The sequence below is a fragment of the Anopheles funestus genome, chromosome 3RL (genome assembly GCF_943734845.2).
Source record: "Anopheles funestus chromosome 3RL, idAnoFuneDA-416_04, whole genome shotgun sequence".
NCBI lineage: Eukaryota > Metazoa > Arthropoda > Insecta > Diptera > Culicidae > Anopheles > Anopheles funestus.
The window spans coordinates 11,197,121-11,224,369 of NC_064599.1; the positions used below are offsets into that span (position 1 = coordinate 11,197,121).

A 27,249-nucleotide genomic window follows, 5' to 3' on the forward strand; every position below is an offset into this window, starting at 1 on the left:
ATTGACGGATTTTAGTGAAAATTGAATCTTATCGCATGAGTTATTGCAAAAAAGAAAATATTACAACCGATCGGGTAAGGTTCTCGAATGTCGTGCAATAAATGTGTCAACGACTTTTATCTTATCGCACCACGCTTACGGGAGTTATGACCCTGGTATCGTAATCCAAAAATCTTTCTTTTTTTTGTTCTATTTTTAAAATCTGCTTCTAACAAAGATAAGAAACAAAGACCGGAAGCACTTTTACTCTGTAATCATAAGATGAGTGGTTACATAAGACAAGGTTTATATCAATAAGCTGTGTTGATAAAAAATTGATGTATCATAAACTTCGGTAGCGTGGAGAAGAGAACCAAGAAGCATGATTGTCACATTGGATACGATACAGGTCGAAGATAGTATGATTGTGTTACTGGTATAAAAGCCAGAGAGTTTAATTGCAGCACTTTCATAAGCATCGCGATCTTTAGTTAAGGTTGTTAAATCAATATAAATACCTTGCTTAGTTAGTTGCCATAATCGCTTTGCGAGTGATATAAAGATGATCAGAGCTTTGAACCTTCTGACATTAGCTATCCTTGCTTGTGTCAATCTTACCTACGGTATTGAGTTTCGTCCCTGCTCTGATGGTAAACCACAACCAGCAATTGTACATATTGAAGGATGTCCTCAGATGCCATGTGATATTGTACGAGGCAGCAACTCTACCATGACGATGGTTTATTTGTCACGTAAGTTGATGGTATATGGAATCTTATCAGTATGGATTGTTTTACTAATTATTTTGAATAATTCTTCAGCGTTTGATGCCGAAAGTCTTAGACATGAAGTATTTATGACTGTTTTGGGTATTACCGCACAAATGCCAACTGTTCCGGGACAAGAAATTGGATGTGACTGGTTAACTGGAAGTTCCTGCCCGATACACCAGGGAGATCTGGTTATAAGTACTCATGTGTCGGTTTTTCCACCAGTAATATATCCATTACTTCCATATGTCATTGAGTTTAGCATTTTAGATGAACAAAATCGCGTAATGGTGTGTTTTGAATATGATATCCAAATTATTGCAGCTTAAGGAGCTTAATGTAATTTGTACAAAACATCAAGTTTGTTAAGTCGAAAACATACTTATAAAATAATATTATACAATGCATTATAATAACATAACTGTTCATACATAATTTCGTTGAATTCTGATTTGTTGTTATTTTCTACTACTTCAAAAAGCTCCAAAGAGCCCAGTGCTCGATAAGATTAAGTTATCAAAATCAGTACTATTAATAGCACATGAGTGAGTATAAAATTAGATGCAATCTTGGTGAAACTTCACATTTATAACAGTGTTCGACTGAGGACGTTATTCTCAAAGAGTGACTTTGATTCGGAGACAAGAATTTAAAAATAAAGCTTTGTCAGAACGATGTTCAAATTTGTGGACAGAGCTGTAGGTTTAAGTTTCTTAACATTAGCTCTTCTGGCCTGTGTTAACCTTACCTACGGTATTGAGTTTCGTCCTTGCTCTGATGGTAAGCCACAACCAGCAATCGTACATATTGAAGGATGTCCTCAGATGCCATGTGATATTGTACGAGGCGGCAACTCTACGATGACGATGGTTTATTTGGCACGTAAGTTGATGCTATACAGAACCTTATCAGTATGGATTGGTTTACTAATTCCTTTGAATAATTCTTTGATGTCCAAGTCTTTGATGCACAAAGTCTTAGACATGAAGCATTGATGACGTTTTTGGGTATTACTGGCAAAATGCCTATAGGCCCGGAGCATGAAATTGGATGTGACTGGTTAACTGGAAGTTCCTGCCCGATACACCAGGGAGATCTCGTTATAAGTACTCATGTGTCAGTTTTTCCAGCATCGAGTTATCCATCAATTCCATATGTCATTGAATTTAGCATTTTAGATGAACAAAATCGCGTAATGGTGTGTTTTGAATATGATATCCAAATTATTCAAGTTTAATGAGATAATTGTGTATGAGTAAATTGTACAAAATATCAAGTTTGTTAAGTAGAAAAAATACTTATAAAAGAATATTATACTATGCATTATAATAAACATTTATTTCAATATCGGAATCATATTTTTTTACAAGGAACGGCCTGGCCGTATTGCTATCGGATCCATATGTTAATGGATAATTCTGTTGAATTCTGATTTATTGTTATTCTCTACTATCTCAAAAAGCGCCAAAGAGCCCAGTGCTCTTTGATAAGATTAAGTTATCAAACTCAGTACTACTAATAGCGCAGGAGTGAGTATAAAATTAGATGCATTTTTGGTGAAACTTCACATTTATAGCAGTGTTCGACTGAGAACGTTGTTCTCAAAGAGTGACTGTGATTCGGAGATAAGAATTTAAAAATAAAGCTTTGTCAGAACGATGTACAAATTTATGGACAGAGCTGTGGCTTTTAGTTTCTTGACATTAGCTCTCCTTGCCTTTGTTGACCTTACCTACGGTATTGAGTTTCGTCCCTGCTCTGATGGTAAGCCACAACCAGCAATCGTACATATTGAAGGATGTCCTCAGATGCCTTGTGATATTGTACGAGGCGGCAACTCTACCATGACGATGGTTTATTTGGCACGTAAGTGTAGTGTCATACCGAATCAAATCGAATTGAATTCTAATGAGTTGTTGTTCAATTTCTAGCCTTTGATGCTCAGAGTCTCAGATATGTACGGTATTTTACTGCTCTTGGTGTTACGGCACCAGTACCGTTGGATCCCGAACGAGAGAATGGATGTAATTGGTTAACTGGTGTTTCTTGCCCAATCCGCCAGGGAGATTTGGTTATAAGTACTCATGTGTCGCGACCGCCAACATTTTACCCGTTGGTGCCTGCTGTCATTGAGTTTACTATCCTTAACGAGCAAGATCACGTTATGGTTTGTTTCGAATATGATATTAGAATCGTACTAGCCTAAAGGAAACGCAGAGTGTGCTAAAATAGAAATTGGGAAATTAAAGAACACAAATAAGTCAGCAAATTAGTTTATGTTCAAAATTGTTCTAATAAACATTTGAATTAAAAAAGCAATGTTCGTGCATCTTTACTCAATAATATGATATGTCATCATAGCATTCATTAACTTACAATTTTTAATCTTATTAATCTTATTAATATAATCAACAATATGTTGACAGTTTTATTAGACTGTAATTTGTGCATCAAAAATCAAACATGCGTGTGTGCGTTGCTGCTCGTCAACGACGCTAAACTCAACTGTCAACGTTACCAATGGATAAATTGGCATGACAATGATAGTGTGTGTGGTGATAACGACCTCATTGTACCGTATTGGACAGGTTGTTCCGAGCATTCTGTCACAAGCATTAGCACGTTCCGGTGACAGTTCTACTGGAGCAGTGATACCGAGTGCTGTCATCGTTTGTTGAAATGTTAGTGTTTGAGCTTCGAATGCTGGAATGAAATTCATTTTTCAATGATTTTCACGGTTGATATATTAAAAGCAAATATAATATTAGGTAACTTACGAGCCTCGTATACCATCGTTAAAGTTACATTGGTATTTCGGACGAGTATGCAGGGCATTTGTGAACATCCACTGATTACTACGAACGTAGGATGCGGTTTTCCATTCGAACAAGCACGAGTCTGTAAAGCTGCTGTAGAGCTAACACAGATGACGAGCACTAGCAAAAAGAACACGGCATTCTTCATATTGCAATATTTGACACTTGGAACTTGGAAAAAAACAAAAACTTCTCCGACACTTTTCGATACCCCTTTTTTTGTGCCACTTGTTTCACTTGTTTTTGACAATTTCGAGATTGAAATATACTTGGTTTTATACTCGTTACTTGACCTCTGATAAGGCACAATAAATTAATAAATTATATCTTATCGGAACTAAGTACAGTAGCAACTTAACTTTCTTTTTTGATTCTATTTTTAATTATTTTTTTTTGAATGAAAGATTAAAACCACATGCTTATCGGAAGCTTTGTCAATCTGCAATCATTTTCAAGCGGTTTGTTTATATGTTATAATCCAACAGTGATTAAGCAATAAAGTCCTTTATCGCGAAGGTTGTTGTATCAATATTTATAGACCAACCTGTTGTATAAAAATATGAGATTATCTACATCAATATAATTGTTGGAGTAATATATAAGCTACAACCCCCATGAGTGTACATTAAACCAGTCTTATTCAGTGTAGTTTTGTGAGAAGAGTTGTGGTTATTAAAAAATATTTAGTTGCTTTTAATAGAAGTAACAAAACAATTAGAAAAATGAATGAACTTGGTGATAATAAACGTAGCAAAGCGTACAGTGCTTTGCTATTGATTTTCTTCGTTTGTCTAAATCTTACTAGAGGTATTGAAGTTCGTCCCTGTTCGAATGGTCAGCCTCGTCCTGCAATAGTGCACATCGAAGGCTGTTCTCAGATGCCATGTGATTTTAGGCGTGGAACGAACACCACGATGACGATGGTCTATGAAGCACGTAAGTTTGACACATTTAGAGAAGGATTTTGTGAAGATTGTTTGTATTGATTGTTATCTTAAATGTGCAGCTTTCGATGCCGAGAGTCTTAGATATGACAGGATTTTTGAGGCAATGGGTGTCATCGTACCTTATCCGCTTACACCAGAACGCGAGAACGGATGTAACTGGCTCATGGGAAGTTCCTGTCCGATCCGTCAGAGAGACCTGGTCATCAGCACGCATGTATCAAATACGCTTTCAATTATTCCACTAACGACGGCTAGTGTTGAGTTTATTATTTTTAATGAACAAAATCACACGATGGTATGTTTTCAATACGATGTTCGGATTGTGCCTGCGTGATGGAATCGACGAAGATCTTTACACTAATTCGATGTACAAATACGTAGTGGATGGAATTTTTAATGAAATAATAACTGATTATTGTAATTATGTGTGAAGATTTATAGATAAATTCAAGTGCGAAAGAAATTTGAAAATTAATATGATGAAACGGTTGCTCGAATTGCACGACGCACTGTGCACGAAATAGTATACATTTAGGCGTTGATGACAGTTGCTCGCTTTCGTGCGTGCAGCAAGAGTGCAGAAAAGTGAGCGTCGTGCTTTACCCGTGAAGCGTGGTGAATTTGAAGGCGCACCGTACGCCTTTAGGCATGCTTTGCTTTTCATAGTGAACCGTGTGGTGAGAATACTGTAAAGTAACGCTTATACTACTCCTCACACTTGTTCCCCGCCGGCAAGGTGTGCCGTGTTAGTGAGTATAATCAGCATGATTTTCACCACGGGATATCTTAGCACATGTCCTTGACGGTTGGCTCGCGATCGGCAAAGTGCGGTGGAATGTGCGATCTCATCGTGTCAACGATCGCATCGGATCCGAATTGCACATGCGTGCAGTGTGGAACCAGTGGCAGGCAGGCAAAAGGAAAAAAAGGAACTTAGCGTCGTCTTTTCTTTCGTGTCGCTTCGACGCCGCTGGACACCGATATCGGGGTAGTCGTAATTTATTAATTTCTAATTAAAATGTTGTTTTGATTACTGTTGTGGAGATGTGCGAGAAAACGAAACGGCAGAGAAAACAAGAATCGAAGTGAAGCACGCTTACCGGGGAAGGGACGATTATAAAGGTTCTGCTTAGGGTGTGTTTGCTTTTTTTATTTTGTGTCTGGATCACGCCTCTTCGATCGAGCAAACAGCTACCAATCATCAGCAGATCGCAAAAGACGAACAGTGGTTTCCGACAAATCGATCGCGGATATGTCTGTCTCCCTAACGATTCTCCAACGAAGGTGATATAAAAAAAACCTCCTTCTAGTTTGTTGAAATATGATACTCGATGATAAAAGAGAGCTTCTTTTAATTCCTTTTGCGCGGTGTCGATCGTAACGTTCCTTTCGCGATGGTTTTCCGATTGATAGAAATTTATGAAGGTGCAGAAATAACTTACCTGCAATCGGTTTGAGTACGAGTATGGTCCTAAGAATCGATGCAATGGTTTATTGAAATGCAAAACAACCGTCTGGAGCGGGGAATTTATTGACCAACGGAAAGCAAAAACAAAACAAAAAAGGTTGAGGGTGAACGATGTAGACATCCGTCGCGGCAATTACCCTTCGCGTACAAAGTAGCAATTGTGTATTCAGATGGATTTGATGTATTGGAAGGAAAAAAAACGTGAGGAATCCGGTGGAAGTGAAGATTTTAGGTTCGTTGAAAACACTTTCAATTGAACGATTTATCATGCGTTACGTTTTGTATTGACAGTTGAATTTAAGGAATTTCAAACAGTGACAGATCCTTTGAAATGCTTCGAACGCAACTCCTCACCGGTAGAGCCTGTGCATTCTTCATCGAAACGAGAAGCTTGGATGAGTGTCCTTTTACAGAAATCCGCACGCTCCCGACAGCGACCAATTAGTAGTATCGCGCAGTGTTGACCATTGGCGAGCTACATTAGACTTCAACACCGATGAGTAAGCGACGAACCCTTTGCCTGAACTTTATCGCGAAGAAATAATCCCAATTGGGGAAGAAAAAATCTGTAGCTATGAATAAAGATTAGCATTTCCATTTCGTGCTTAATCGCTTGGGACTAGCTACTACACACAGCATGGCAATAGCTGTGTCCACCTGGAGTCTATAAATGATTCTGTAGTAGAACGAGTAGAAGAAGAATAACCACGACACGACAGCGCGACATTGGAAGCTTTCCAGAATTTACAGCTTCATTGTACGGAAAGCGAGCAGTAAAAGCTTACCACTGAAAGATGGAACTGGTCTTCGGTCTGAAGAAACTTTCTACCAAACAGCTCTAACAGGGCAGAGAGTGTCTTAATCGATGTCGTTCGAATTGTTGCGGTTTATGTGCGGTGCAAAAGAGTTATTAACATTCTTGCCTTATTCGTCGGCTTGAACAAAAAAAAAACGCAACCAAAAGCAATAGTCCAACCATGGTTTGGCCATGGGGTTGATGCTACTAAAAAAAGGGATGCGTTTTTCGTTCGGTGAAGTGTGTTTGCATTTCGTGCGTACGGCCGTGTTACCGCGATGTTGTCGTATTTTTTCTTCTCTTCCCAGTGCGATCAGTCTGATGATGTTTAGCTATTGTATTACAACATAAATAACATCCGATACGATTCCGAGTGGTTGGAAACTTCTTTGCTCTCGATAGCCGGTTGCATCCATTGGACGATCAATATTTATGATACCCAGGAAAGGTACTGGAATGGGGCAGAAGCGAGATGCAAGAGCCGCCTTGTCGTGCAATCGTGGCGTTCATTCTTTAATACAATGAGTCGCATAGGTAAATGAAATTGAAAGAAGTAACTGGGAAGTTAAAAAAAAGGAGGGTTTTTTCTTCAACTTAGTAAAGAGCACCGGGGAATGGGTAATGGAAATTAAGTTTATGCAAAACCAGGAATCAATTAAAGTCCTTTATTTATTGGGCATAGTTTATTTATTTGGTGCACTGTAAGTTCCTATTTCGATACGATAGGATTTGAGATGCGTAACGAAGAGGTGGAGTTTTGCAGAAAATGTATGCTTTTCTTTTCGCCAACTTCGGGTAGTTAATGAAATGGAAGTTTCCCTATAAATTTGTACTGTCGCGGGTGCAATTGTTTCATGTTGTGCGCACGTAACGCTCAACTCAACTACCATTTCCAAGGTTATTATTTCTCAACGGAATTCAGAACTCCTAAATCCCGACCTTGAAGTACAAACTCCCACCATCGAAGCTCGAAAGTGCTTTTAAAAGATTTCATTTCGTGTGCATAAGAAACCGTACGTCCAAAAAGGGGGGAAGGCATCGTACCGTAAAAATAACAAAAACACGCAAAACTCAACCGACCGCATAGACGACGAACCCGACGGTACGGGATGCTTCTGTTTCTTGTGGTCAATTTTCAATGGTATCGCGGTAATCATGCCGTTGATATCTGCAGCACAAAGCATATATAGCTGGCCACATCGGGACAGACATGCGAAAGAAGAAAAGCGTTTTTGTTTTTGTTGTAGGAATGGAAAATGGTAGTAACAAAGTACAATGAAGCACGGAGCACACAACACACAGACACTGTAATTTTACAAATAAGCAGAAAGTAAACAGGGGGAAAAAGGAAATCGTCTCAGTATGGAAACTGACCTACAATAAAACATATTCGCTTGTCCATAGCTTTGTCTTTTCAGAGTTGGGGGAATGAAAGGGATTTCGACACAAAATAAATCATTTTCCTCTTTATCCGTGACGTCACATTTGGAAGGAAACATTTCAAATTTATCTTTTGTGACGTCTCTTCATTCTAACACAAAAAGACATAACTTTTAAAAATCCTTTTTTAAAGTTATAACACCTCAATTAAACACACCGGAAGGAAATAAACTTATTCTGCTTCCTGTACGCTTTTAAAACCATCAGGTTATGTACAATCGCGTTAACAGTTTGTTCGTCAATAAAAAAAAAACTATACCTCCGTACAATACAAAACAGACGTTATGATTGAGTGAATACCTGGGCTGAAATGGATGGAAATAAAATGAAACGAACCAGAAAACAAAAAAAAAATAAACACAGTCGGAACGACCTTTAGGACCGAATTCCAGCTGCACAATCATGCCGAAAACAATTCCACCGCCGGGTTCGCAACAGTGTGTGTGTGTGTTTGTGCGCTACTTCGAATTAGTAAAGCCTCCCGCGTGAAGGTGTTGTTGCATCACAGAGCCATGATTAGAGCCGGGTGGCTTATGTCGTTTGATTGAGTTAGCAGCGATTAAGTTTGGGGTCGAGTATTTAGTGTGTGATGTTATAATTTCTCGTACTCTTTTTTTCCTCTCCTTTACAGCATTGAAATCTCTTCGAAAGTGTGTTGCATTTTTTGTTTTATTTTCGTCAATTGTTGGGTTAAGTGCGGCTCCTAAAACAAACCGATCACCTGTTCTGGAAGGGCTTGTGTTACGAACAATTTTACTCACATTGTACGATTGTTTGTTTGCTCCCTTTCTTGGTGGATGATTTTATTTTGATTCGATCGACCCCTTTTTTCCATTAACAAAAACACTCACACATAGCTACCTTGCACTGTACCCGCCAAACGTTGCAGTCTCTCAGTTGCATACTATTTCGAACGTTCCACCAACCAACACGTCGCTCGTGTGTGGAATTAGCCATGTTAATTTTTGGGTGGGGTGCTAATTGATCTGCAGCCCAACCTCCCCTCCTCCCCTCATAGGGGTTGTACCCTTCCCGCTGCAACGAATCCTGCAATCGGTACGCTTTGCCAATGCTAAACACGTAACGGTTGTTAAGCAAACGAAAAGACGCAAAGACGAACAAACAGAGCTTACGGTGAGCGTGGCATGCGGCAGCTTATGTTGCAGCCAATATGTATTATGTTGCATATTCGGATAAATATTATTGTTTTAGCATGGTTAAGCCTGGTAGCAGCAGCAGCATCAGTGTATAAATCGAGGGTAAGGCCTGGGTGAGCCCAATCTAAATCCGCTCTGGTGTTTCGGTTCGGTTTATTGATCTTGAGACGCTCCCAAGCTCTCAATTTATAAATGAAAGCTTGTGGCGTGTTGGCGTGTTCCACAATTTCCTGCTAGTTTTGGTTGGAAAGGGTTTTTTTTTGTGGGGTGGTTGTGTTTTTTTCCTTTTCTTACTTCCATCGATAGGTTGGTCAAAGCACGTGCCATTTGGCTGAGTTGGTGTGTGTGAATTTTTGTACGAAGGATGGAGTGTCGTGAAAGAAAGGGACAAGAAGGAAACGGGTGCGTGAAGGTCTTAAATTCAGGGCATATAGGCTGGGGATTGTGTTAGGTAAGGGAGGTTTACTGGTAGGTTGAAGTGTTTGAAAGTAGCCAAGGTTATGGGTTTTGGTTCAATAATCGGTGGGTTGATGTCATACTTAGTACGTGCGACTGGCTTAGATTGGATCGAGTGCGAACTTTTCAGCTGCCTGAAACTATGACTTCCGATTATGGGGTGGAATATTCAAAAGTAAGAAATATAATTATTAGCTGACTAAAATGTTTGAAGGAATTTCAAGTACAGTGGAGTGCCGATTATCCGGGCATGTTGGGACTGAAAGGTGACCGGATAATCGAACAACACGGATAAAAGGTTCACAAGGTTAGGTTGACAGGTATGCGTTTATATAATACACTTTAATATTTGATCTTGTTTTTCCTACGTTTAAGTAGCCGTCACTGCTATCCATGAAATATAAAAATTCATCAACATACGAATCTATAGGGTTTTTCAGTCACTCATCTTCGGAATCTGAATTAGATTCATCGTCCGTATTACATCTTGTTGCTATAAAAATACCTGTTTTGCATTTGAATTCGTATTCAGGATAATAAGAATCTATTAGTATCCACTTCTCTGCGCTTTCCTCGCCTACGTGTTCCAAACATGTTAGTTTTTGAAGATCCTTCCGATTCTTAGTATAAACAATGCTTCAACTTCCGAAGTTTCAAGACGGAAGTAGAGTTACATCCGGAACCTTCTCTCAAGTCTGAGCCAATGAAAATATGGTATCAACAATAGTCATTTTTCCAGACATCTATTACTCTTATACGCACGAGTATAAACGCACCTCAGATGTCATGCATTAAAAAAACATGGCTGAATTCGATATGAAGCTGTCATTTCAGAAGCTCGCACGGATAATGAGACAGCCGGATAAAAGGTACCCGGATAATCGGCGCTTCACTGTATTTCGTTGGTATTTCTGAGAGCTTTGCTTGAATATTTTTTTTTGAAACAATCAAACAAAAGAGACTTTAGTCTTTGTTGACATTTATGTAAAATAATTCCATCGACCATTAATCTTTTGCAAATAATTAATTCTCCACACAAAACGTGCATCCAGGATTCCTTCTTTATGTCTTGACGCTCGTAAAATACTTTATTGTGAAGTGTCCTTTTAAAATGGAATAATATTTATCGGACCATTTCGATCAAAGCCGAAGTATTCCAATTGCCATCGTGCGCGATGATGATGGACTCATAAAGCGCTTTGCACACTGAAACTGTTATTGGCCTTATACAACGTGACCGGTACCGTTTCCTCGATCGAAAGCTTCCTAGTGTTTCCTTTCCTTTTATCTAAAAGCTTCGCTACAATTCAATTCCAAGTAGTAAAAAACGGTTTTGCTTGTGTGTGTTGATTATTAAAAGCATCCTCATCCGAACCTCGGAAACACGGTGTGTGGTATGTGACAATAATTTATACGTCCCCAAATCGTAAACCATCGCACCACCTGCCTGCGGTCATCCAATTTCCACCCGCAGTTTCGCAGTGGAATTTTTCCCGACTGGCTTCTGTAGAGGTTAGCGCCGATTGTGAGTCGAAGAGAGTGGTTTAATGCAGTCTTCCATTTTTTTGTGTGTGAAGCTATTTGAATGACCCTCAAGAATTGCTACGTTTGGCACGTTTAAATGCTTCCAAAGGTGCATTCGGTGTTGTCGTCGTCGTCGTCAACGTCATCGTGCCATTGAAATGAAGCATCGATTTACATTCCATGGGGGGTACAACTGAGGGCCGTTTAGTAAGATTTCGTAACGTTAAAAGATTTACTATCATTCCATTTACATACACCCGCTTTAACCCTTCTTCACTTCGAAGTTCAGGTGCGTGCACTAGTTTGCAACTCGAAGGACATCACGTCGCACGATGGCGGCGAAGGTAGTGTGCCCGTGTCCTTGACATGTGTGGGTGACGCATCATGTATCCTCATTTAGTAGTGAAATTGGTGGTACAAAATTATTTCATCACCTACCAAAGAGTGCTTATTGGATCGCTAATAGGGCACGTTGGCTTATTTTTGGAATTTGTAGCAAGCAACCGAACTAATGATGAGTTTGCAATGTAAAATTTAACATTTTTCCCCTTTTTGTTTTTTCTCTTTCTCAGGTATGGTTTTGGAGCAATTTTCTTCACCGTCTGTCATTTGCCGCATCGAGGGAAAAAGGAATGAAGCGGATACATTTGTGCCCTTGATTTCGGTTCATGCTATTAATATCCCTTTGTGCGAATGATTCAGATCGTGAGTAGTGATGATAATTCCTCGAGCTCGAAATGATCGGTCCGAACATGCCGAGTACGACTGTTGAAACAAGGGGAAGTTAATCGAGCTACATAGTTTGGGAAATCCCTCCTACTACCGTGTCAATGTCAGCCGGGGTCAATGCATCTTGACTGTGGCCTACTTAGTCACTATGATGCGTCTTGGTTACCGAACCAGCTGCAGTTGATTTTGATGAGTAAGTTCCAACGTACGTTACGCTTGAGCTTGAGCCGCGATGAGGTTCTTTGGGTGACAGACGCAGTAGTTCGTGATAGTGGGATGAATCGTTCGGGGGAAACATTTGCATCGCCAACTGCGCTATGCGAAGGACACTTGCCACGGTCAATCGTTTTCGAGTAATTAAAGGTGTCCTTCGCAATGCGGCTGTTATTCATAGATCGTAGATCCAGGATGTGAGTTTTGTTGGGAAATTCATTCAACAACGGCACGAGAAGAATGAGAAAATGTTGTGTGAAATTTTTGCTAACATAAATGTGACAATTGAAAGCACGACAATTGCGAGCGTTGAAGCGTTTTTGTCTACTTCAAGCTCCAGGATGTTCCCAATATTAGTTATAATTTAATTAAAGAAGAGCTCAAGAATTTGAATTAAATGAAATTTTAATTAATCTTCATGGGCAATGGTTTACTGTATTAAATAACAATGAAAAGAGTTGTTTTGTTTTTGAATTAAACAAAATTAACACATGTTTTATATACTTAAAAACCAGCGAGAAAAGCTGAGAGCAATTTCTTAACGAAGTGAGAAAAGTGGTGAGCTCTTCTCACCGTTTCTGCTTGAAACTTCTCACCATCTCGAATGGTCGGCAAAGAGCTTTTTCGTTGACTTAAAATCGTTCTCTTTTCCTCTCTCAATTTTGCAGGGTTCGTCTGCTGAGTACAGCATGGAATAAAAATTATTAAAATGGGAAAATTAATTTATTTTTGGGATTGTAAAAAGTAATTCAAATTCCCTTAATTCGATCATGATCTTGATCTTCGAATTTGATCTCGATTCGATCTTTAAACTGCACACCGGAAAACCCCTGCCTGAGCAATCCGCAAAAGCTTGTTGGTGTCTCGTTTTGACACACCGCGGCAAAGCGTAAAGCTCACTGTCTTAACGTTTCGGTTCGAGACGGTGTATCGTGACGGTGTGGAAGCCCGCGGGAGGAGACTTCTTAGGGGAACCGAACCGCTTAAGGTTGCGCAGCACGGGCCACCCGATTGCGCGACTAGTTCACTCGCGAAAGCTATCGAAGGCGCACGCTCAGGGCCGGTGCAGACGGTTTTCGAACGTACAGTTTAACTACCACCACCACCGTTTTTGGGTGTGTTCGAAGTTGGCTTGTTTCGCTAGAGTTTCTCTTGTCCGACGGTTCGGGATAGCTGTGTGCTGTGGAGTGCTGCTGCGAGTTTTGTTTTTTTCCCTCGTCTCAATCTCTGCCAAAAAGGTCCTGCAGGACATCGTTGAGGTTTTGTTGGGCGTTCGCGTGGTTGTGAGTGAGTGTAGAAACCTCGTTCTTTTTCGCTCACGAGGATAAGCGATAGAACCGTGCGCAGTGTTCCACAGCAGAAACGAATGTGAAAGTGTTTGGAATCGAGTGTTGCAGGAGTGCAGGTGCATGATTGTAGTGTGGCGGTAGATGCATCCATAGCAGCCGGTACGAGGAAGCAAAAGTTGCACAGGAAAACAAGTGGGAAAAAAGAAGCTAAAAAAAAGTAGCAAAGAAAAGCAAACAACCAGCAAGTGGAAAACCCCGAATTGTAATTGGAGAGAAATATTGTTGAAATAGAGCAAAAAATTGTCACCCGTGCGTGTGCGTGCGCTGAACCCGTTGGTGAATTAGCAATTCGCAAGCAAGTGAAATCGCAACTCGAATATAGAAGCAAAACAAAAGATCCGAAAAAAAAGTGAACGACTGACGGAAGCAAAGCGTTGTTACATTAGATCGCTGGTCTACATAACTAAAAGTGTAGCTCACTTTTAAATTTTCCAACAAACAGGTGAGAAAATTGGGTGAAAATATTAAGTCTTATATCCTTCAAATTTAAAATTTTATTTTGTTTTGGTTTATGGTTTTATGTCATACTAAGAAGCAAAATTGTGAGTGTGACGTGTTAGTGTATTTTAATAATAATTTTTAAACATCAGTAAGCACAACATTGTACAATCAAACATCCATCGAAGGAAAGCAAACAATCACGCTGTAGTCGCTAGCGATCGATAGTTTAAAAAAAGATAAAGAGTGAAAATGTAAGTGAAGTGAAACACGTTTCCCCTGGCGGGCAGATCAGTCTGCAGCATGGGGTTCGTCTGTAGACAAGTGGATGAGCACTACCAAGTACTGACCAGCCACAAACAACGCTCAACGAGGCGAGAGAAGAAAAAAAAGACGTGTGTTCAAAAGGAAATAATAGACCAGTCCGGTGAGGCAAGCGAGCATTGCAGCTTTGAGCAATGCGGAATGATTACTTCGCAATCGAGGATCGTGTACTCGCAAGAAAGCGAAAGACATGTAAAGGCGCACACAAACACACTAGCAGGCGATTGCGCGTCATCTAATCCCGCGTGGCCAAGTGCAAAGTAGTGAAAAAGATGGAGAAAGCACAACACGCGTGTGTGCGTATGTGTGATGGAGTCGATAAGGTGTGGGGCGAGTAGGGCGAGAAGGTGGGCGAACCGGGAGAAATGGTTCGCTTGATATGGTGCGGACGAGTTGTGATGCTTTTCCGCCTTATTTTTCCTGAAGATGCTCAAAGCTCACGCGCTGGGCTTCCGTTTGTCACGCGAGAAAATCTTCGAGACGTTCACGCTTGCAAACCTTCGCGTGGTTACAGTTGTGTGCATTTTTACTGGTACGAAAAGTAGAAAGATTTCAACGCTTCGGTGAAGACGAACCTGCTTGTGAGATGTTTGTTTACCGTAAAATTGTATCCGTTTCAGTTGACATTGCACTTTTTCATATTTCAATTCAACAAAAAACACTGTAATTGGTTGCATCGGTGTATGAGGAGAAGGATATCTTCTCTTTCCAATTTTTTTTTGCTAGTTTGCAAATATAAACATAGCACGAGAAAGCGCTGTTAGCCATCGTGCAGCGTTAGTAAAGCGTTTATTTTCGGCACCGAAGCTGGTTAATTTTCGTGAATGTGTTTGCTTGTGGTAGTGTTTTCATGCTATCATGTTTGATTTTTGTTTGAAAACAAGCGTGAGGGCGCAAAAATTTCTAAAAAAAAACACGCGGACTTCAACTTCATTGGACGGAAAAATCAAATAATGAGCCGAAAACACAACGGAACTGATCGTTTGTCGTTTTTTTTTGTTTTTTGCTGGTACGGGTATTCCCCGAATCAATTGATTTCGGTCGATGGTTTCGCCCCCCCGGGAGGGTGTTTCCTATTAATTTTGCGTGGAGTTAGTTTTTCTCTCTTTCTCCGGGGGTGTTGCCTCATTTGTCTTCAGTTTTGGAAGCTTTTCATGTCCGAAACGCACGTAACACACGATTATTTCTTTCTCACGCCTTCCGTCGACCAGGCATCAATCGGTCGGTTGTGGTAAGTGCGGGAGAAATTAGACACTTTCCCCCCCCCCTCCCTCCGCTCCTTCTTTTTTTATCGACCTTTTCCATCCACACCGGAACATGGAACGACCTTCGAAGTGCAGTTTTTTTCTTGGATTTTCTTTTAGGAAGCACACAGGTGCAAAGGAATCATCCGCTCGAGCCACAGTTCAGTCTTCAACCTCGATCACCTTCGCGCGCAATGGAAGGTGGCTTACGAGTTCAGTACCGCGAGTGTTCGAAAAAGAAATCCATTTTCGTACGTAATTTGATGGTGATTGGGTGAAAAGCGTTTTAGCGTTTTTTTTCTACTTCGCATCTGACGTAAGCCAAACCCGGGTAGGGAGAGATTAGGTTACAAAATTAAACTCGCTTAAAATTCATTAGCTCCAACAACGAAAAGACAAAACCAAACGGGAGGTGTGTTTAAGATAAAAAAAAGGAAATAATCATAGGATAGCATTGCATATTTTGCCACTTTTGGATGCAAATCAATGCACGGTGAAGGTGAAACATTTGCCAAAAATAAAAAAAACGGTGGACATAAAACGGGACAAAAGTGTTGCGAAAGCTTCAACGTGAGAACGTGCTTCTTCTTCCCCCCGTTCGGTGACACAATTTTTGTGTGACCCGATAAATGTGCTGTGAAAAGTGCATTTTTCGACCCTGTTTCCGATTTTTTTTTCTTCTTCTCCGCAACCTGTTCAAATGTGCGAATCCGAGTGGAATTGTTGCAGCATCAAACATCGAGCGACTCGATCACGCAACACGGCGTGAGAAGAACTGTCACAAACAGCCGCCCGTGACAGTGTGGTGGCGATATGAAGCGAGTGGGTGAAGAGGAGGACGTAGCGTTATCATTTTGAATTTTGAGCAGTGTTGTTGTTTTTTTTTTTCGTTGTTCATTCACCTTCTTTTTTCCCGATTGTACGATGGCGGCGTTTTTCGTTTTACCCCTGGCAAGATGGTTATGTATGACAATATTTAACAACTCAACCATTAACGATCTAGCCCCGGTGTGTTTATGCTTTTTCCCTTTTGCGGTGTACGTGTGTTTGTGTTTTATTTTTCACTCTCAGTTTCACTTTTGGATGATTCGTTTTTTTTTTTCGTTTGTTTGTTTGTTTGCCTGCACCATGACGGTGTCTGTTCGAGATGATTTAATCAAGCGTTGAAATTATGGATGGAAAAAACATCAAAAAACACCTCGACAGTGCATAAACACAATGAACTGAACTGGGAATGTAAAACACGACTGGGAATGTGAAGGAGAACGGGAAAGAGGAACAAAAAAAATCCGTAGCCTAGATTGTTCGTCACCGTGCGCTACTGCAACCATCCCGGGCTAAACGGCACTGAAAATGAAAATGAGATAAAAAATCTGCAAAACTGCAGAAGAATGCTGGAAGTTGGAAATTTTAAGTCACGTTGTTTTTTTCTTTTTTTTCCATCAGGCCCCAGTTCGGTGTCAACTGGTTAATGGTTTTATTTAACTTTTCTCATCCACCGGCCAGCATTCGCCAGCAGCGCGATCGTACACGAGCGAAAGTGTTATGAAATAATCCAAGTCCTGCTACCCGGGCCCTACCTGTTTGTGGTGGTTATTTGCTTATAAAAAGTAAGATGACAAATGACCGGTTCGCAATTATGCTAGCTTGGCAGCTTGGTGGATAAGAGTTTGATCTTTGATAAAATTTTGTTATGGAGAAGTGATGAGACAATGAGTCATTTATATCTGATTGTATTTAATTTGCATGAAATTGTCTTTACAATATGTAGTAGATAATTCATATAAAACTATTTATTTCCTTTAGTAAAAAAAAATCATTTAAAACAGGATGTAAGAAGGGAGCCATTTTATGTTTTTTTCTTCTAATCGACTTACATGCGTAAAGATGATCTTCGTGGTGTTTCATAACTCTCGTCTCGGGTTAATTTGAAGAAAAAAAGAAAAGAAAACATTCCAACCTTCCTCTGAATATTATTAACTATGCAAACAGCTCCCCGTATCCAAAAAAAAAAATCATTCAAAGCCTGTCGGCAAGGTTTAGCGCTCGTAGCACATCGATATTATCGCCAGCTTTGCCCGAGCAGGTTTGACAAGTTTCGATTTTCGTATGTAATCTGCATAATAAAAGCACCCGCGTATCACACACAACACTTAGGTATACGAGAAGGGAAAATAGACAGAAGGGTGGGTTTTTTTGTTACTTCGGACAATACGTCCCCGTTTTATCGGAATGGATCAAGATCGAACAAAAGGCGTATCAATTCTGCATCTTATCGGTCTTAAGCTCATCCCTTCTAGATTTGGTGCTTCTAGGTTTTTTTCTGTCAAGCACCACGGAATGTGGTTTGGTCGAAGGATTTATACAGCTAAACATTCGACGTGGAGCAAACAGGGTTGGATTTATTTTCTTTAAGTGTACTTATAAAATACGGGTTGATCCGAACCGTGACGAAGGTGGTGGAAAACGACTGGGCGAATTTCTTACGTTCGTCCCTTGGCTTGTTGTGAGGTTGGGTGAGGTTTTGTTTTGCAAAATCCCAAAAGATACGGTCCACAATCCTCCATCCAGGTACCAGTTTTCGGTGCCGGTACGATATACACGGCATACATACATATCGACCAGTTTTGGTTGCGTCAAGGATATCCAGATTTTGTTTTGAGGTCTCGTACAGCGAAAGGCACGAAGGTGCACGGTTGTGGCACGTAAAAGAGGAGGCATATATTAATCGAAACCGCCTCGGACACACAGGTGACGATTAAACCGAACTGGAATGAAAACGGTAGAACCGATCAGCCTTGCTATCTTTAACGTTTGCGTCGGATCGAAAATCCCATCTCCGAGCTTGTGCCCGGGGAGAATGTACATGAGCTGACAGGCTTTTGAGAAGTCTTAAGCAACTTAAGGTCTGGGTGGAACGTAACACCACCTTTCCAGCTGCAGGTTTTTGGACGTTTGGTTGGATATATTGTTTCGCGTTGATTGTTTATCATCAGACACACACAGGTTGTGGTTCTATCGACGCTAATGTGGCATTGAAGTTGCCCGATACGGTAGGATCAGGATCCGGGGGGGAGATTCGTGCAACATTTTCAAGAGTGCCAAATATACTTCTCGCCTCTCAATACCAACGATCGCAACTTTCTTAATGGACGTGAATCCGTACTGCTTTTTTGCACGGCCTGTTGTAGTTGTATTCCTGCACCAAAATGTCAGGAGATGACGGTAGATATATCAAAGCAAAGCTTTTCCGATGTTTTTTCCCCCTCCTCTTAGTTGTGTTGTTTGCTTTTGCGGGATCGGGATCAGTTGCCGAGTGCACTTTAGAACGTTAGAATAAATAATGAGCACCATGAGGTGGAGTTAAGAATTAAATGAGATAAAAAAATGAAACGAGCTAATGGTAAGCAAAACCACAAAAATTTTAAAATGTGTGGTCAAACAGGCTGTTTGGTTTTTGTTCTTTTTTGTTGCAAAATTTAACAGAATATATCTTTCAAATGGACGAAGAACACTGTGTTGTAGTAGATGATTAGAAAATATTTGCAGATTACTTGAAAGATACAAGGAATCCTTTTAAGTGAGAAATAAATCGAAAGACTTGCGCTATGTCTGGATGTCCGAACAAGCGACGAACCCCATTTTTGTTGAGGAATTAAATGAGAACAAGATCATATTTGTTATTCGAAATTGTTTGTTTTTTTTTCTATGAAAAATATGCTCTAATGAAGAACATTGAGGACAGTTTAAAGTATTATTAAGCAGTTAAGTTGAGTGACTGAAAGTGTTTGTTTGGATTGTTGGCAATTTTAAAATTTCCTTCTGAAGACTGTTTTCCCTAAATAAATATTTTCGAAAGGCGTCCCACATTTACGATAGCACATTCTTCTTCAAAATGGTACATCAAACATAACAAAAGCACACATTAAAATGGTACAACCATTTAGCAAAACATTTTTCATTCTTAATTGACGTACAATGTGCTTTGGTGCCACCGTTCTAGGGACACGGCATCTCATCCTTCTAGCGTTGATCGAACCGAAATTTTTAACATTCTGCATGGTTTGATCGTTTTGTATGGGGATAACATTATTTTAAAATCGTTTAAAAAATTGTTCAAATCCCGTGAAGCGGTGGATGATTTTATTTTCACATAAAATAATTTGACATTTTTTTACAAATTAACACTTGAAGTACGTGACGGAAAGGAAATGGATAAAATGTTTGTGTCATTTTCTGCCACGATTGATCCAGCAGGGAAGGGTAACGATTGATGACTCAATAATGCAGCTTAATATGCTCATGCTATTTACATCTCTTACATTTTACAGCTTGATGATCATCATTAGTAGAGCAGTAATTGCAGTGACACCCTTTGTTTGTCACTCTTTAGTTGAGCGCAAGGGCAGAAAGTGTAGCGGTGACAATTGTCATTGCAATCAAATCGTTAATCCCACTGCCAATACACGCACGTACACTTTCTCGAGCATTTTCTCCAGCGCAAACTCACACATTACTACAATTCACGCGGTAATACAGAATCGAGGTCATCCCAGCGAGCCCGCAATCCGTCTCGACGATGACGATGGATCTGTCAACTTTCGATTTCAATTGTCGGAACAATTTCAGGCGTTTCCATTTCATCGGTGCCTCGCTTTTCGTTTTCGATTACGAGTTGGTGCTCTGTGAGCGCAAAACCGAAACGAAAGACTCCAACAAGCGACGAACCCGTTCGCTGTCTTCTATGTGTAGCTGAGCAAAGGGGAAACATGGCAATTCGGTTCCGTTTTTTTTATCGTTTGTGTTCAACGAGAAGGAACGGGATCGTACCTGGGGAACCACAAGAAACGTTCCCGGGAAGGAGGGTTAGAGCGATAGTACCTGTTATTCTTGGCTGGCGCGTCACTATGGAGGCTTCATCTCGTGTTCGTTGCTTTCCGTTCGTCTGAAGGCGGATGCGTTGTTGCCTTTAGCATTCGTTTCGTTCACCACAGGCTTCTTTGGAACTTATTTTTATAGAAGGGGAGTAAAGGCTTCTTTATAGTGCCTTTGACGGGAGTGACGATCCTAGCATGAACGTTAGATCAAAATTCACTTTCGTTTCAAATTATTATCTCCGTGTTGTGAAATACCAGCACTATGAAAGAAGAGGCTGAAGGTAGATAAACCAAAAATTAGCACCTTTTTCTATACACGGCACAATGCAGATGATAATGATTATGGTGATGATGATGACGATAGTATGGCGCTTTGTAAAAAAAAGCAAAACTTCCCACCAAAGTGGTTGGCATTGATAAGTGTAGTCCATAACTCGCCGATCTCGCCCTGCTTCCATCTCCCCCACGCACCTTTCAGTGCGTAATCAACAAAGTAATACCGATGGAGTTCATAAAAAAATAACGCATGAACCCTCCCTGCTTCACGAATAACACCCCATTTTGTATCCTGTGGCCACCAAAAAAAAAAAAATACTATTCGTGTGGATTGTCCAAACCCGCTGAGAAGGTGATAATCATCATGGAAATGGCAACGTCCTTGATGCCAAACTGTGCGAAGATTCGCAGTCACCGCAATGTGTGGTAGGATGGTGCAACGTGTTTTTCGGCAAGTGTCACCGAAACCGAAATCCAAGAAAGGTGCATACAGCCATCAAGTCACATTACGCTATGAACGTGAACTTGCTGTGAAGTGCAAGACATAAAATTTATCAAAAAAAAACTGTGCATAAAAAACTAATTAAACTGAATGATGGAGAAGCGAATGGTGGTGCAAAAAAGTCAAAAGGTGCAAAAAAAGACTTTGAAGCCGTCATTGGACAGCAAGTAAAGCAATGGTGATTGTGACAGCAGAATGCATTTGTGCTCTGGTGATTCGTCTTTGTGACGTTTCATTTGTGACAAACCTTGCCTCCCCCCCCGGGGGAGGGTGAAAAAAGATAATGCAAAATACCTCTTTACCTTCGACAAGGACGTAAAGGAAGCCCTTGTTACCCTTGGGAATAAGGCTTTTGAATGATTTGACCGACACGAAATTACACAGCTATACAAATACTTTCACTTGCATTGAACAGTTGTTTCCATTGAGCAAAGGGGAAACTTATCGATCGCGAATGCCTGAGGTGGCGCACCGCAATAGACCGCACTGGAACGAAGCATGCTTTCTTTTGAATGCTGCCCTTTCTATTGCATCAACTTTCTTCGCGAAATAATTCGACCTTTGTCTTTGGTGACGATTGGATACGCAAAGTACATTCAAGCTGTGAGAGAGAGATCCATTTTGCATTAAAGTTGCATTAGATAAAATAAACTGCATTCTTTCTCAAAAATTCGTCGGGAAATCTTTATGGAAGGATCAGCGACAGTAAAACGAGTGGAAGTGTATCGAAAAGATGCAAGGTGTGAAATGAAACACAGCAATAAAGATGTTTATCTTCAACGGCCAATTAAACACACCGAAAAAACGGTCTTAATTTTATCAAACAAACGTGAGGCACGGGGCACGGGAACGGTCCCGTCTGGCAGCACTTTGGAGATGAAAACAGAATGCCGCTGTGGAGGTGCGTTTGCCGATGCAGCTTGAGAAGAAAACCAAATTATATTTACGATCTTCATTTGCAAAGGCCTCGATTTCTTTTTTTGTTTTTGGGGTTTAGATTTGGCACGATCACACGATCCGTTAGTGTGATAAGACTAAAGGGAGGATTGATTCATTCGCGATAATTTCCTGTTTTCAGGCTGTGATTATATTACTTACAGCTAAATTTGTTTTTGTTTCTTTTTTCCGTTTTCCACTTGTTGGATGCCTTACTTAGAGCATTGTCTAATTTACCACATCCAGGTGCAACGATCGCAGACCTCAAATTATGGAGCTCGTCAGTTTGTAGCCTACAAACACAGAAAGCGTGCAAGATCCACCAGTTTCGAACCCTTTTTATCGCGAGCCCCAGTAATGATTGCGCAGAAAACCTCAAATTTGTTTCCCGTTTGATTTATGAGGGCTCATTTTGGCACGGCAAGGGTGTGGATGGTGAATGCTTCAGCTGATCTTGTTCGATGGTTTGAGCTTAGCGTGCGTTGTCCTGCTTGATGTGTTTCCATGTGCCCGCTGCGTATTTTGAGCGTAGAGTGAAACATGTAAGCAGGTCTAATTTTTTTGGGGGCCGTTTTAAAAGCTTCCATGCCCTCGGGACTTGCTGGTGCTGGTGAATGATTTATTTCTGCAGCCGTGTTCTTCTCGGCCAAAATGCAAACTAACCACGAGGTATAGGACAAAACCCGTGGCAACTGTTTTCAGTGCCAATTGTTTGCTTGAACGTTTTTGACGTTTATTACAGAAGGAAATTGCGGTAATGGTGTTGAGCTACTCAAAAGGGACTGAGATCCTTCGTCCGGGTTCAAAGCACGAGAGCTTACCGGGTAGAAGCCGACAAAAATATGACAGGTTGTAGCATTGCAGGCCACGTTTGCTAAGGATTAACGATGCAAATGTTATGCTTAAAGCCATAACTAAGATTGCGTAAAGGAAAAGAAGACAACGGCCGATTTCACTTTTGGTCAATTTATTTAACGATCGTTAGAAATTTTCTTCTTTTATGATTACCTTCGATGTTGAAGAAACAATTTTAAGTTACGTACAATTATTTTTCAACAACATTCGACACCAATCGCACAGAATAATTGAAAATAAAACCTACCTTTTAACCTTGCTGGACGAAAGACTTCAACGCAAGCGACGAACCCTTTAAGCTGCTTTGTATGAAACACGGTTTGTTCGTTTGTTTGTTGTCCACGGTGTGTCGTCAAATGTAAAGGTTAACAGTCGTTTTTCTTATCGAGGTTTGTTTATCGATCGTTAAGAATGGTCTATGGTTTTATTACTTTAGGTCAGAGCTTTGTTTGATGCCCTTTTAATTGATCAAGGTTTAGTTTCACACCCAAGCGGAGATCAATCGTAGTTAATAGATTTTCCTAACATTCAACTAATGTCAAGCAGTCGTATCAGTTGATGGTATCACTCTTAAGCAAAGGGGGTTTTATCTTTCTGGAATCCTATGAATAAGAAAAGCAACCCGTAACAATCGTTCAATCATTCACGGGCTATAAATTAAATTAAGAACCAACTACACTCAGCTATAAACGCGCTTACGAACATATTTCACCCCAGGACTGATCCGATTGCAAGACTCCCTGACCTTTCCGAGAGACGATGAAAGTTGACAAAAAATCCTCTTGCGAAATCTGCTTTATTTTGCAGCGAAAAACTGTCTTAAGAACGGCAAACCGGATGTCCAGAACATCCGAAACTCTTGATCACGGACCTGGTCATACTTCATCGCTTTGCACGGCACGTCTCCTGCCGTGTCGGTTCTGTGTTGCAGCGACAAAATACAGCTCGTATCAGCTCAATGCGATCTTCTTGGACGTTTTGTGGGCTTTGTTTTAAAGGTGATTTGGCATTACTGTCGACAGGTTAGCGCTGTGTGCCGTATACTTCGCGACGGGAATGTAGATGCGTGAATTTTTTTTACGAGTGGGCGTTTTGTTAGAATTTTAAGCTGTTCTTGCGTTATGAAAGGGATGCTCAAATGGTTAGCAGGGAGGAAGGTTGCATCAAATCTTCGCAAGGAATTTGTCATATTCCTTGTATGGACAGCAACATTGATCCAATGTTAGATTGTATTGTATCTTTCAAAACACAAATTTAGAAGATGATTTATAGCTTCTGATAGAGGATCCAATTCCTATCTCGTTGGCCGTGTTAAACAATTCAACCAATGCTTTGTACCGTAAATATCATTAATCTCGTTCGGGAGCGAATTTTGATTCTGTAACCACAACAGTCTGAGCGCGAAAGATGTCCATGGCCTCAAGGCATCTTTGGAAACTTGAACTTTGTGTGGGCGAATATAGAAGATCCGATGTAAATGACCTTGTCGAATGTGAGGGAAGTACGCATTTTGCGCAACACACCACGCTCGGAAGAACTGCCCATGTTCCAGATGGTCCACACCGGAACGGATCTAGCCGACTGGGAACAGTTGTTTTTCTCCAAAAATGGATTCACTCAGTTCGTTCCTCCGATGGCGGGTTTTGGTGACGTTAGCGAAATGATGTACAGTTGGATCTTGAACGTGGGAGTGCTTGTGTAGGAGGAAGTTGAATTTAGTGAGTAAACGCAGAACTTGGGAGAATGTGTTTTTAGACATGAACCTAACGGTACCAACATGTGGATGTGACTGGACGTCGTTTTTGGAGTTCTGGACGTCCCGGTGGGAACTTGGGTAATAGGTTCCAGATGTAGCCAAAGTGGGCAGGATCATCTTCAATTAGCGTTATAGTGTAGAATACCTTCGAAAACATGAATCATACTTGAAAGCCATTCATCAGCGTAGAATGATCCCGAAAAATATGAATATCAGTAGGAGGGGATTTTTATAGTTTCTGGATCTCTGGAGCTGAAGCTTCACTGTAGATTCATTTATTGGATGAAGACATGAGTATTGTTTTCGGTACCAAATATGGTGGAGACGTAAATTGGAATGTCAGAAAGACAAATTAGCTCTATTACTAATGATTTGCTGGCGTGATCAAGCTAGAACAGCTAGGAAAATTATCAACACAACGTCATCTTGCACATTATGACTTGTGAGTTGAGGAATTATATCATCGCTCTGAACCATTTTGGTGTTAAGATGCAAAAAAAAACCAAACCGTGCTCAATTTTATTGCTTTTGCAAATTACGCTTGCTTTCGTGTCCGGTTTTGTGCGGCCGAATCGAACCGCATACCTTAACGATTCAGCAATTGGCGAAAATCGACTAAAAGCCACTAGCATGGTAACAGCTAGAGGCCAGTAGTAGTGGTAGTAGAGAGAAAACAAGTCCGCCAACATTTAGTGGTACTGGTTTTGTTTCACTTGTATCCTTGCTTTCTTGCATGCCGTGTGTTTGCTTGCTCAATTTCATTTTGGTTTATTTTTCCTTCGATTCAATATGATACAATTTCTTATGATTTCACTGCTTCGTGCACCTCGCGCGCTTCTACCCGGTTCGGTTGGTTGGCGGTGAGCAGGTATGCTAATGTAGGAGAGTCCACCGCATGTTGTAGGCGGTCGCCCCGTACACAATCTCCCGCTGATCGTTTCCTTTTGTTTTAGTTTTATCTGTTTCAGTTTGTGCTTTTTATTGTTTTTGGTTCATTCCTTGACTCGATTATTACCGAATTTCATTTGCATATGGTTGGGTGTCCGGGGAAGTTGTTTGGAGGTTGCATGGTTTTTGGCCAACAAAGTCGTCACTCCCTCTCCAGGCACCGAAGCCTTGGACTGCAGGGGGGACCGCTGGGGAGCAACCACGATCACGATCATGTTGACCGAAGAAGAAAATGCTTCCCGTGTGCGAATGGTCAACCAAGACACGAATACGACAGGCAACTCTCCAGCGCAAGAGTAGCCAATTTGTATTCACATAACGCGACGCCGGTGTGCGCAATTCGTGGATTTTTTTTTTTTTGGTTTGGTGTGTCTATTTCGATACGGAGTTGACTCCGGTGTTACATATACGAGGAGATGGGTGGTACACGGGTGAGGGGTTTGTACTTTTTTTGCGTGTGTATTTCGGTTGCCAGAACCGTGAAAGTAGTAGTAGCGAAGGTAGACAGCGTTGAGCGAAGAAACAGCCGGTGGCTTTTCACTTCGAGCGCGGTGTCTTGTTTGGGGGAGCTGTCTGGTGGTGGAAACTTACGTCGATGCTTTTTGCCCTGGTTACCACCGGCCACGAACGTTACCACTATGGGTAGCTGTTGGTGGCAAGAAAGAAGAAATGTTGAGTAAAATGCGAATAAGAAACATGCATCATTTGTGCAAAAGGAATATTTCTTCTCCCTTTGATGCACGCACCGTGCCACTTGCTGTGTGGCTGTAGGGCTTACTATGAATGAAAGCTTTGACGAAATCTGATTTCTAATGTTTGAAGTAATTTTTAAACGCTTGTGTCAAATTTCGATAATTTGATCCAATTAATAGGATGCTGAAGATTAGATCGTTTTTTTTTTGTAATTCGAAATTCAAATTCCACAAAAACCGATTTTGCATTTGTGACCTCTTTCTCTTACTACACGACAAGACAAAATTATGCAAGGGGTTGGTTTTGCAAAATTTGTACGATTTCCATCTTTGGACATTCATGCCAAATTGTGCGAACGGTTGGGTAAAATGAGTTCACCCCGAGAGCGTTCGATTAAATGTTTCGTCGATAAATGGATCTTCTGACATTTCGTAGTTCAGTGAATTATATGAGATGAAAGTCGTTTTGAACGCCATTCAGTTATTGTGGACAGAAACATGTAGAATCTTCTTCAGTTAATAACACGAAGGAACAAGAATTCGGAATTGATTATTCAAATGTTAAATGTCATTTGAAGACACTAATTAACCCTGCTCTGCTGGTTGTGGTTCAAGGTTATTCACATCAAATTGATCAGTATGCTAATGTAGGTTGATTCTTGATACTTTATGCTAAAATTTCTTCTGCCATCTGCTTGAAAACGATCCATTTCAGAACGTATAATTAAAGGTCAAACGGTGTGAAGATGTTCACCAC

At 40.7% G+C, this 27,249-nt stretch overlaps 2 protein-coding genes across 9 annotated transcripts in view; both read left to right on the forward strand.

The window, feature by feature from the left end:
• Positions 1–27,249, forward strand: part of LOC125768126 (uncharacterized) — a 146,526-nt gene that overhangs the window by 46,909 nt on the left and 72,368 nt on the right. The window contains exon 1 of one of the 8 annotated variants that reach the window (XM_049435381.1): positions 13,187–14,086. The exons of the other annotated variants lie outside the window; for them this stretch is intronic. The gene's annotated coding sequence lies outside the window, so the exon portion shown is untranslated. Of the gene's footprint in view, positions 1–13,186; positions 14,087–27,249 lie in introns of those variants that run through there. 8 annotated transcript variants of the gene reach the window in all.
• LOC125768150 (NPC intracellular cholesterol transporter 2-like) lies at positions 346–1,213 on the forward strand. Its single transcript, XM_049435414.1, has one exon. The coding sequence runs from the start codon at positions 542–544 to the stop codon at positions 1,076–1,078; it is 537 nt and encodes a 178-aa protein (XP_049291371.1). The 5' UTR covers positions 346–541; the 3' UTR covers positions 1,079–1,213.

Excerpts from the sequence above, each read along its gene's own strand:
- LOC125768150 (XM_049435414.1), top strand. The coding sequence starts at position 542 with ATGATCAGAGCTTTGAACCTTCTGACATTAGCTATCCTTGCTTGTGTC.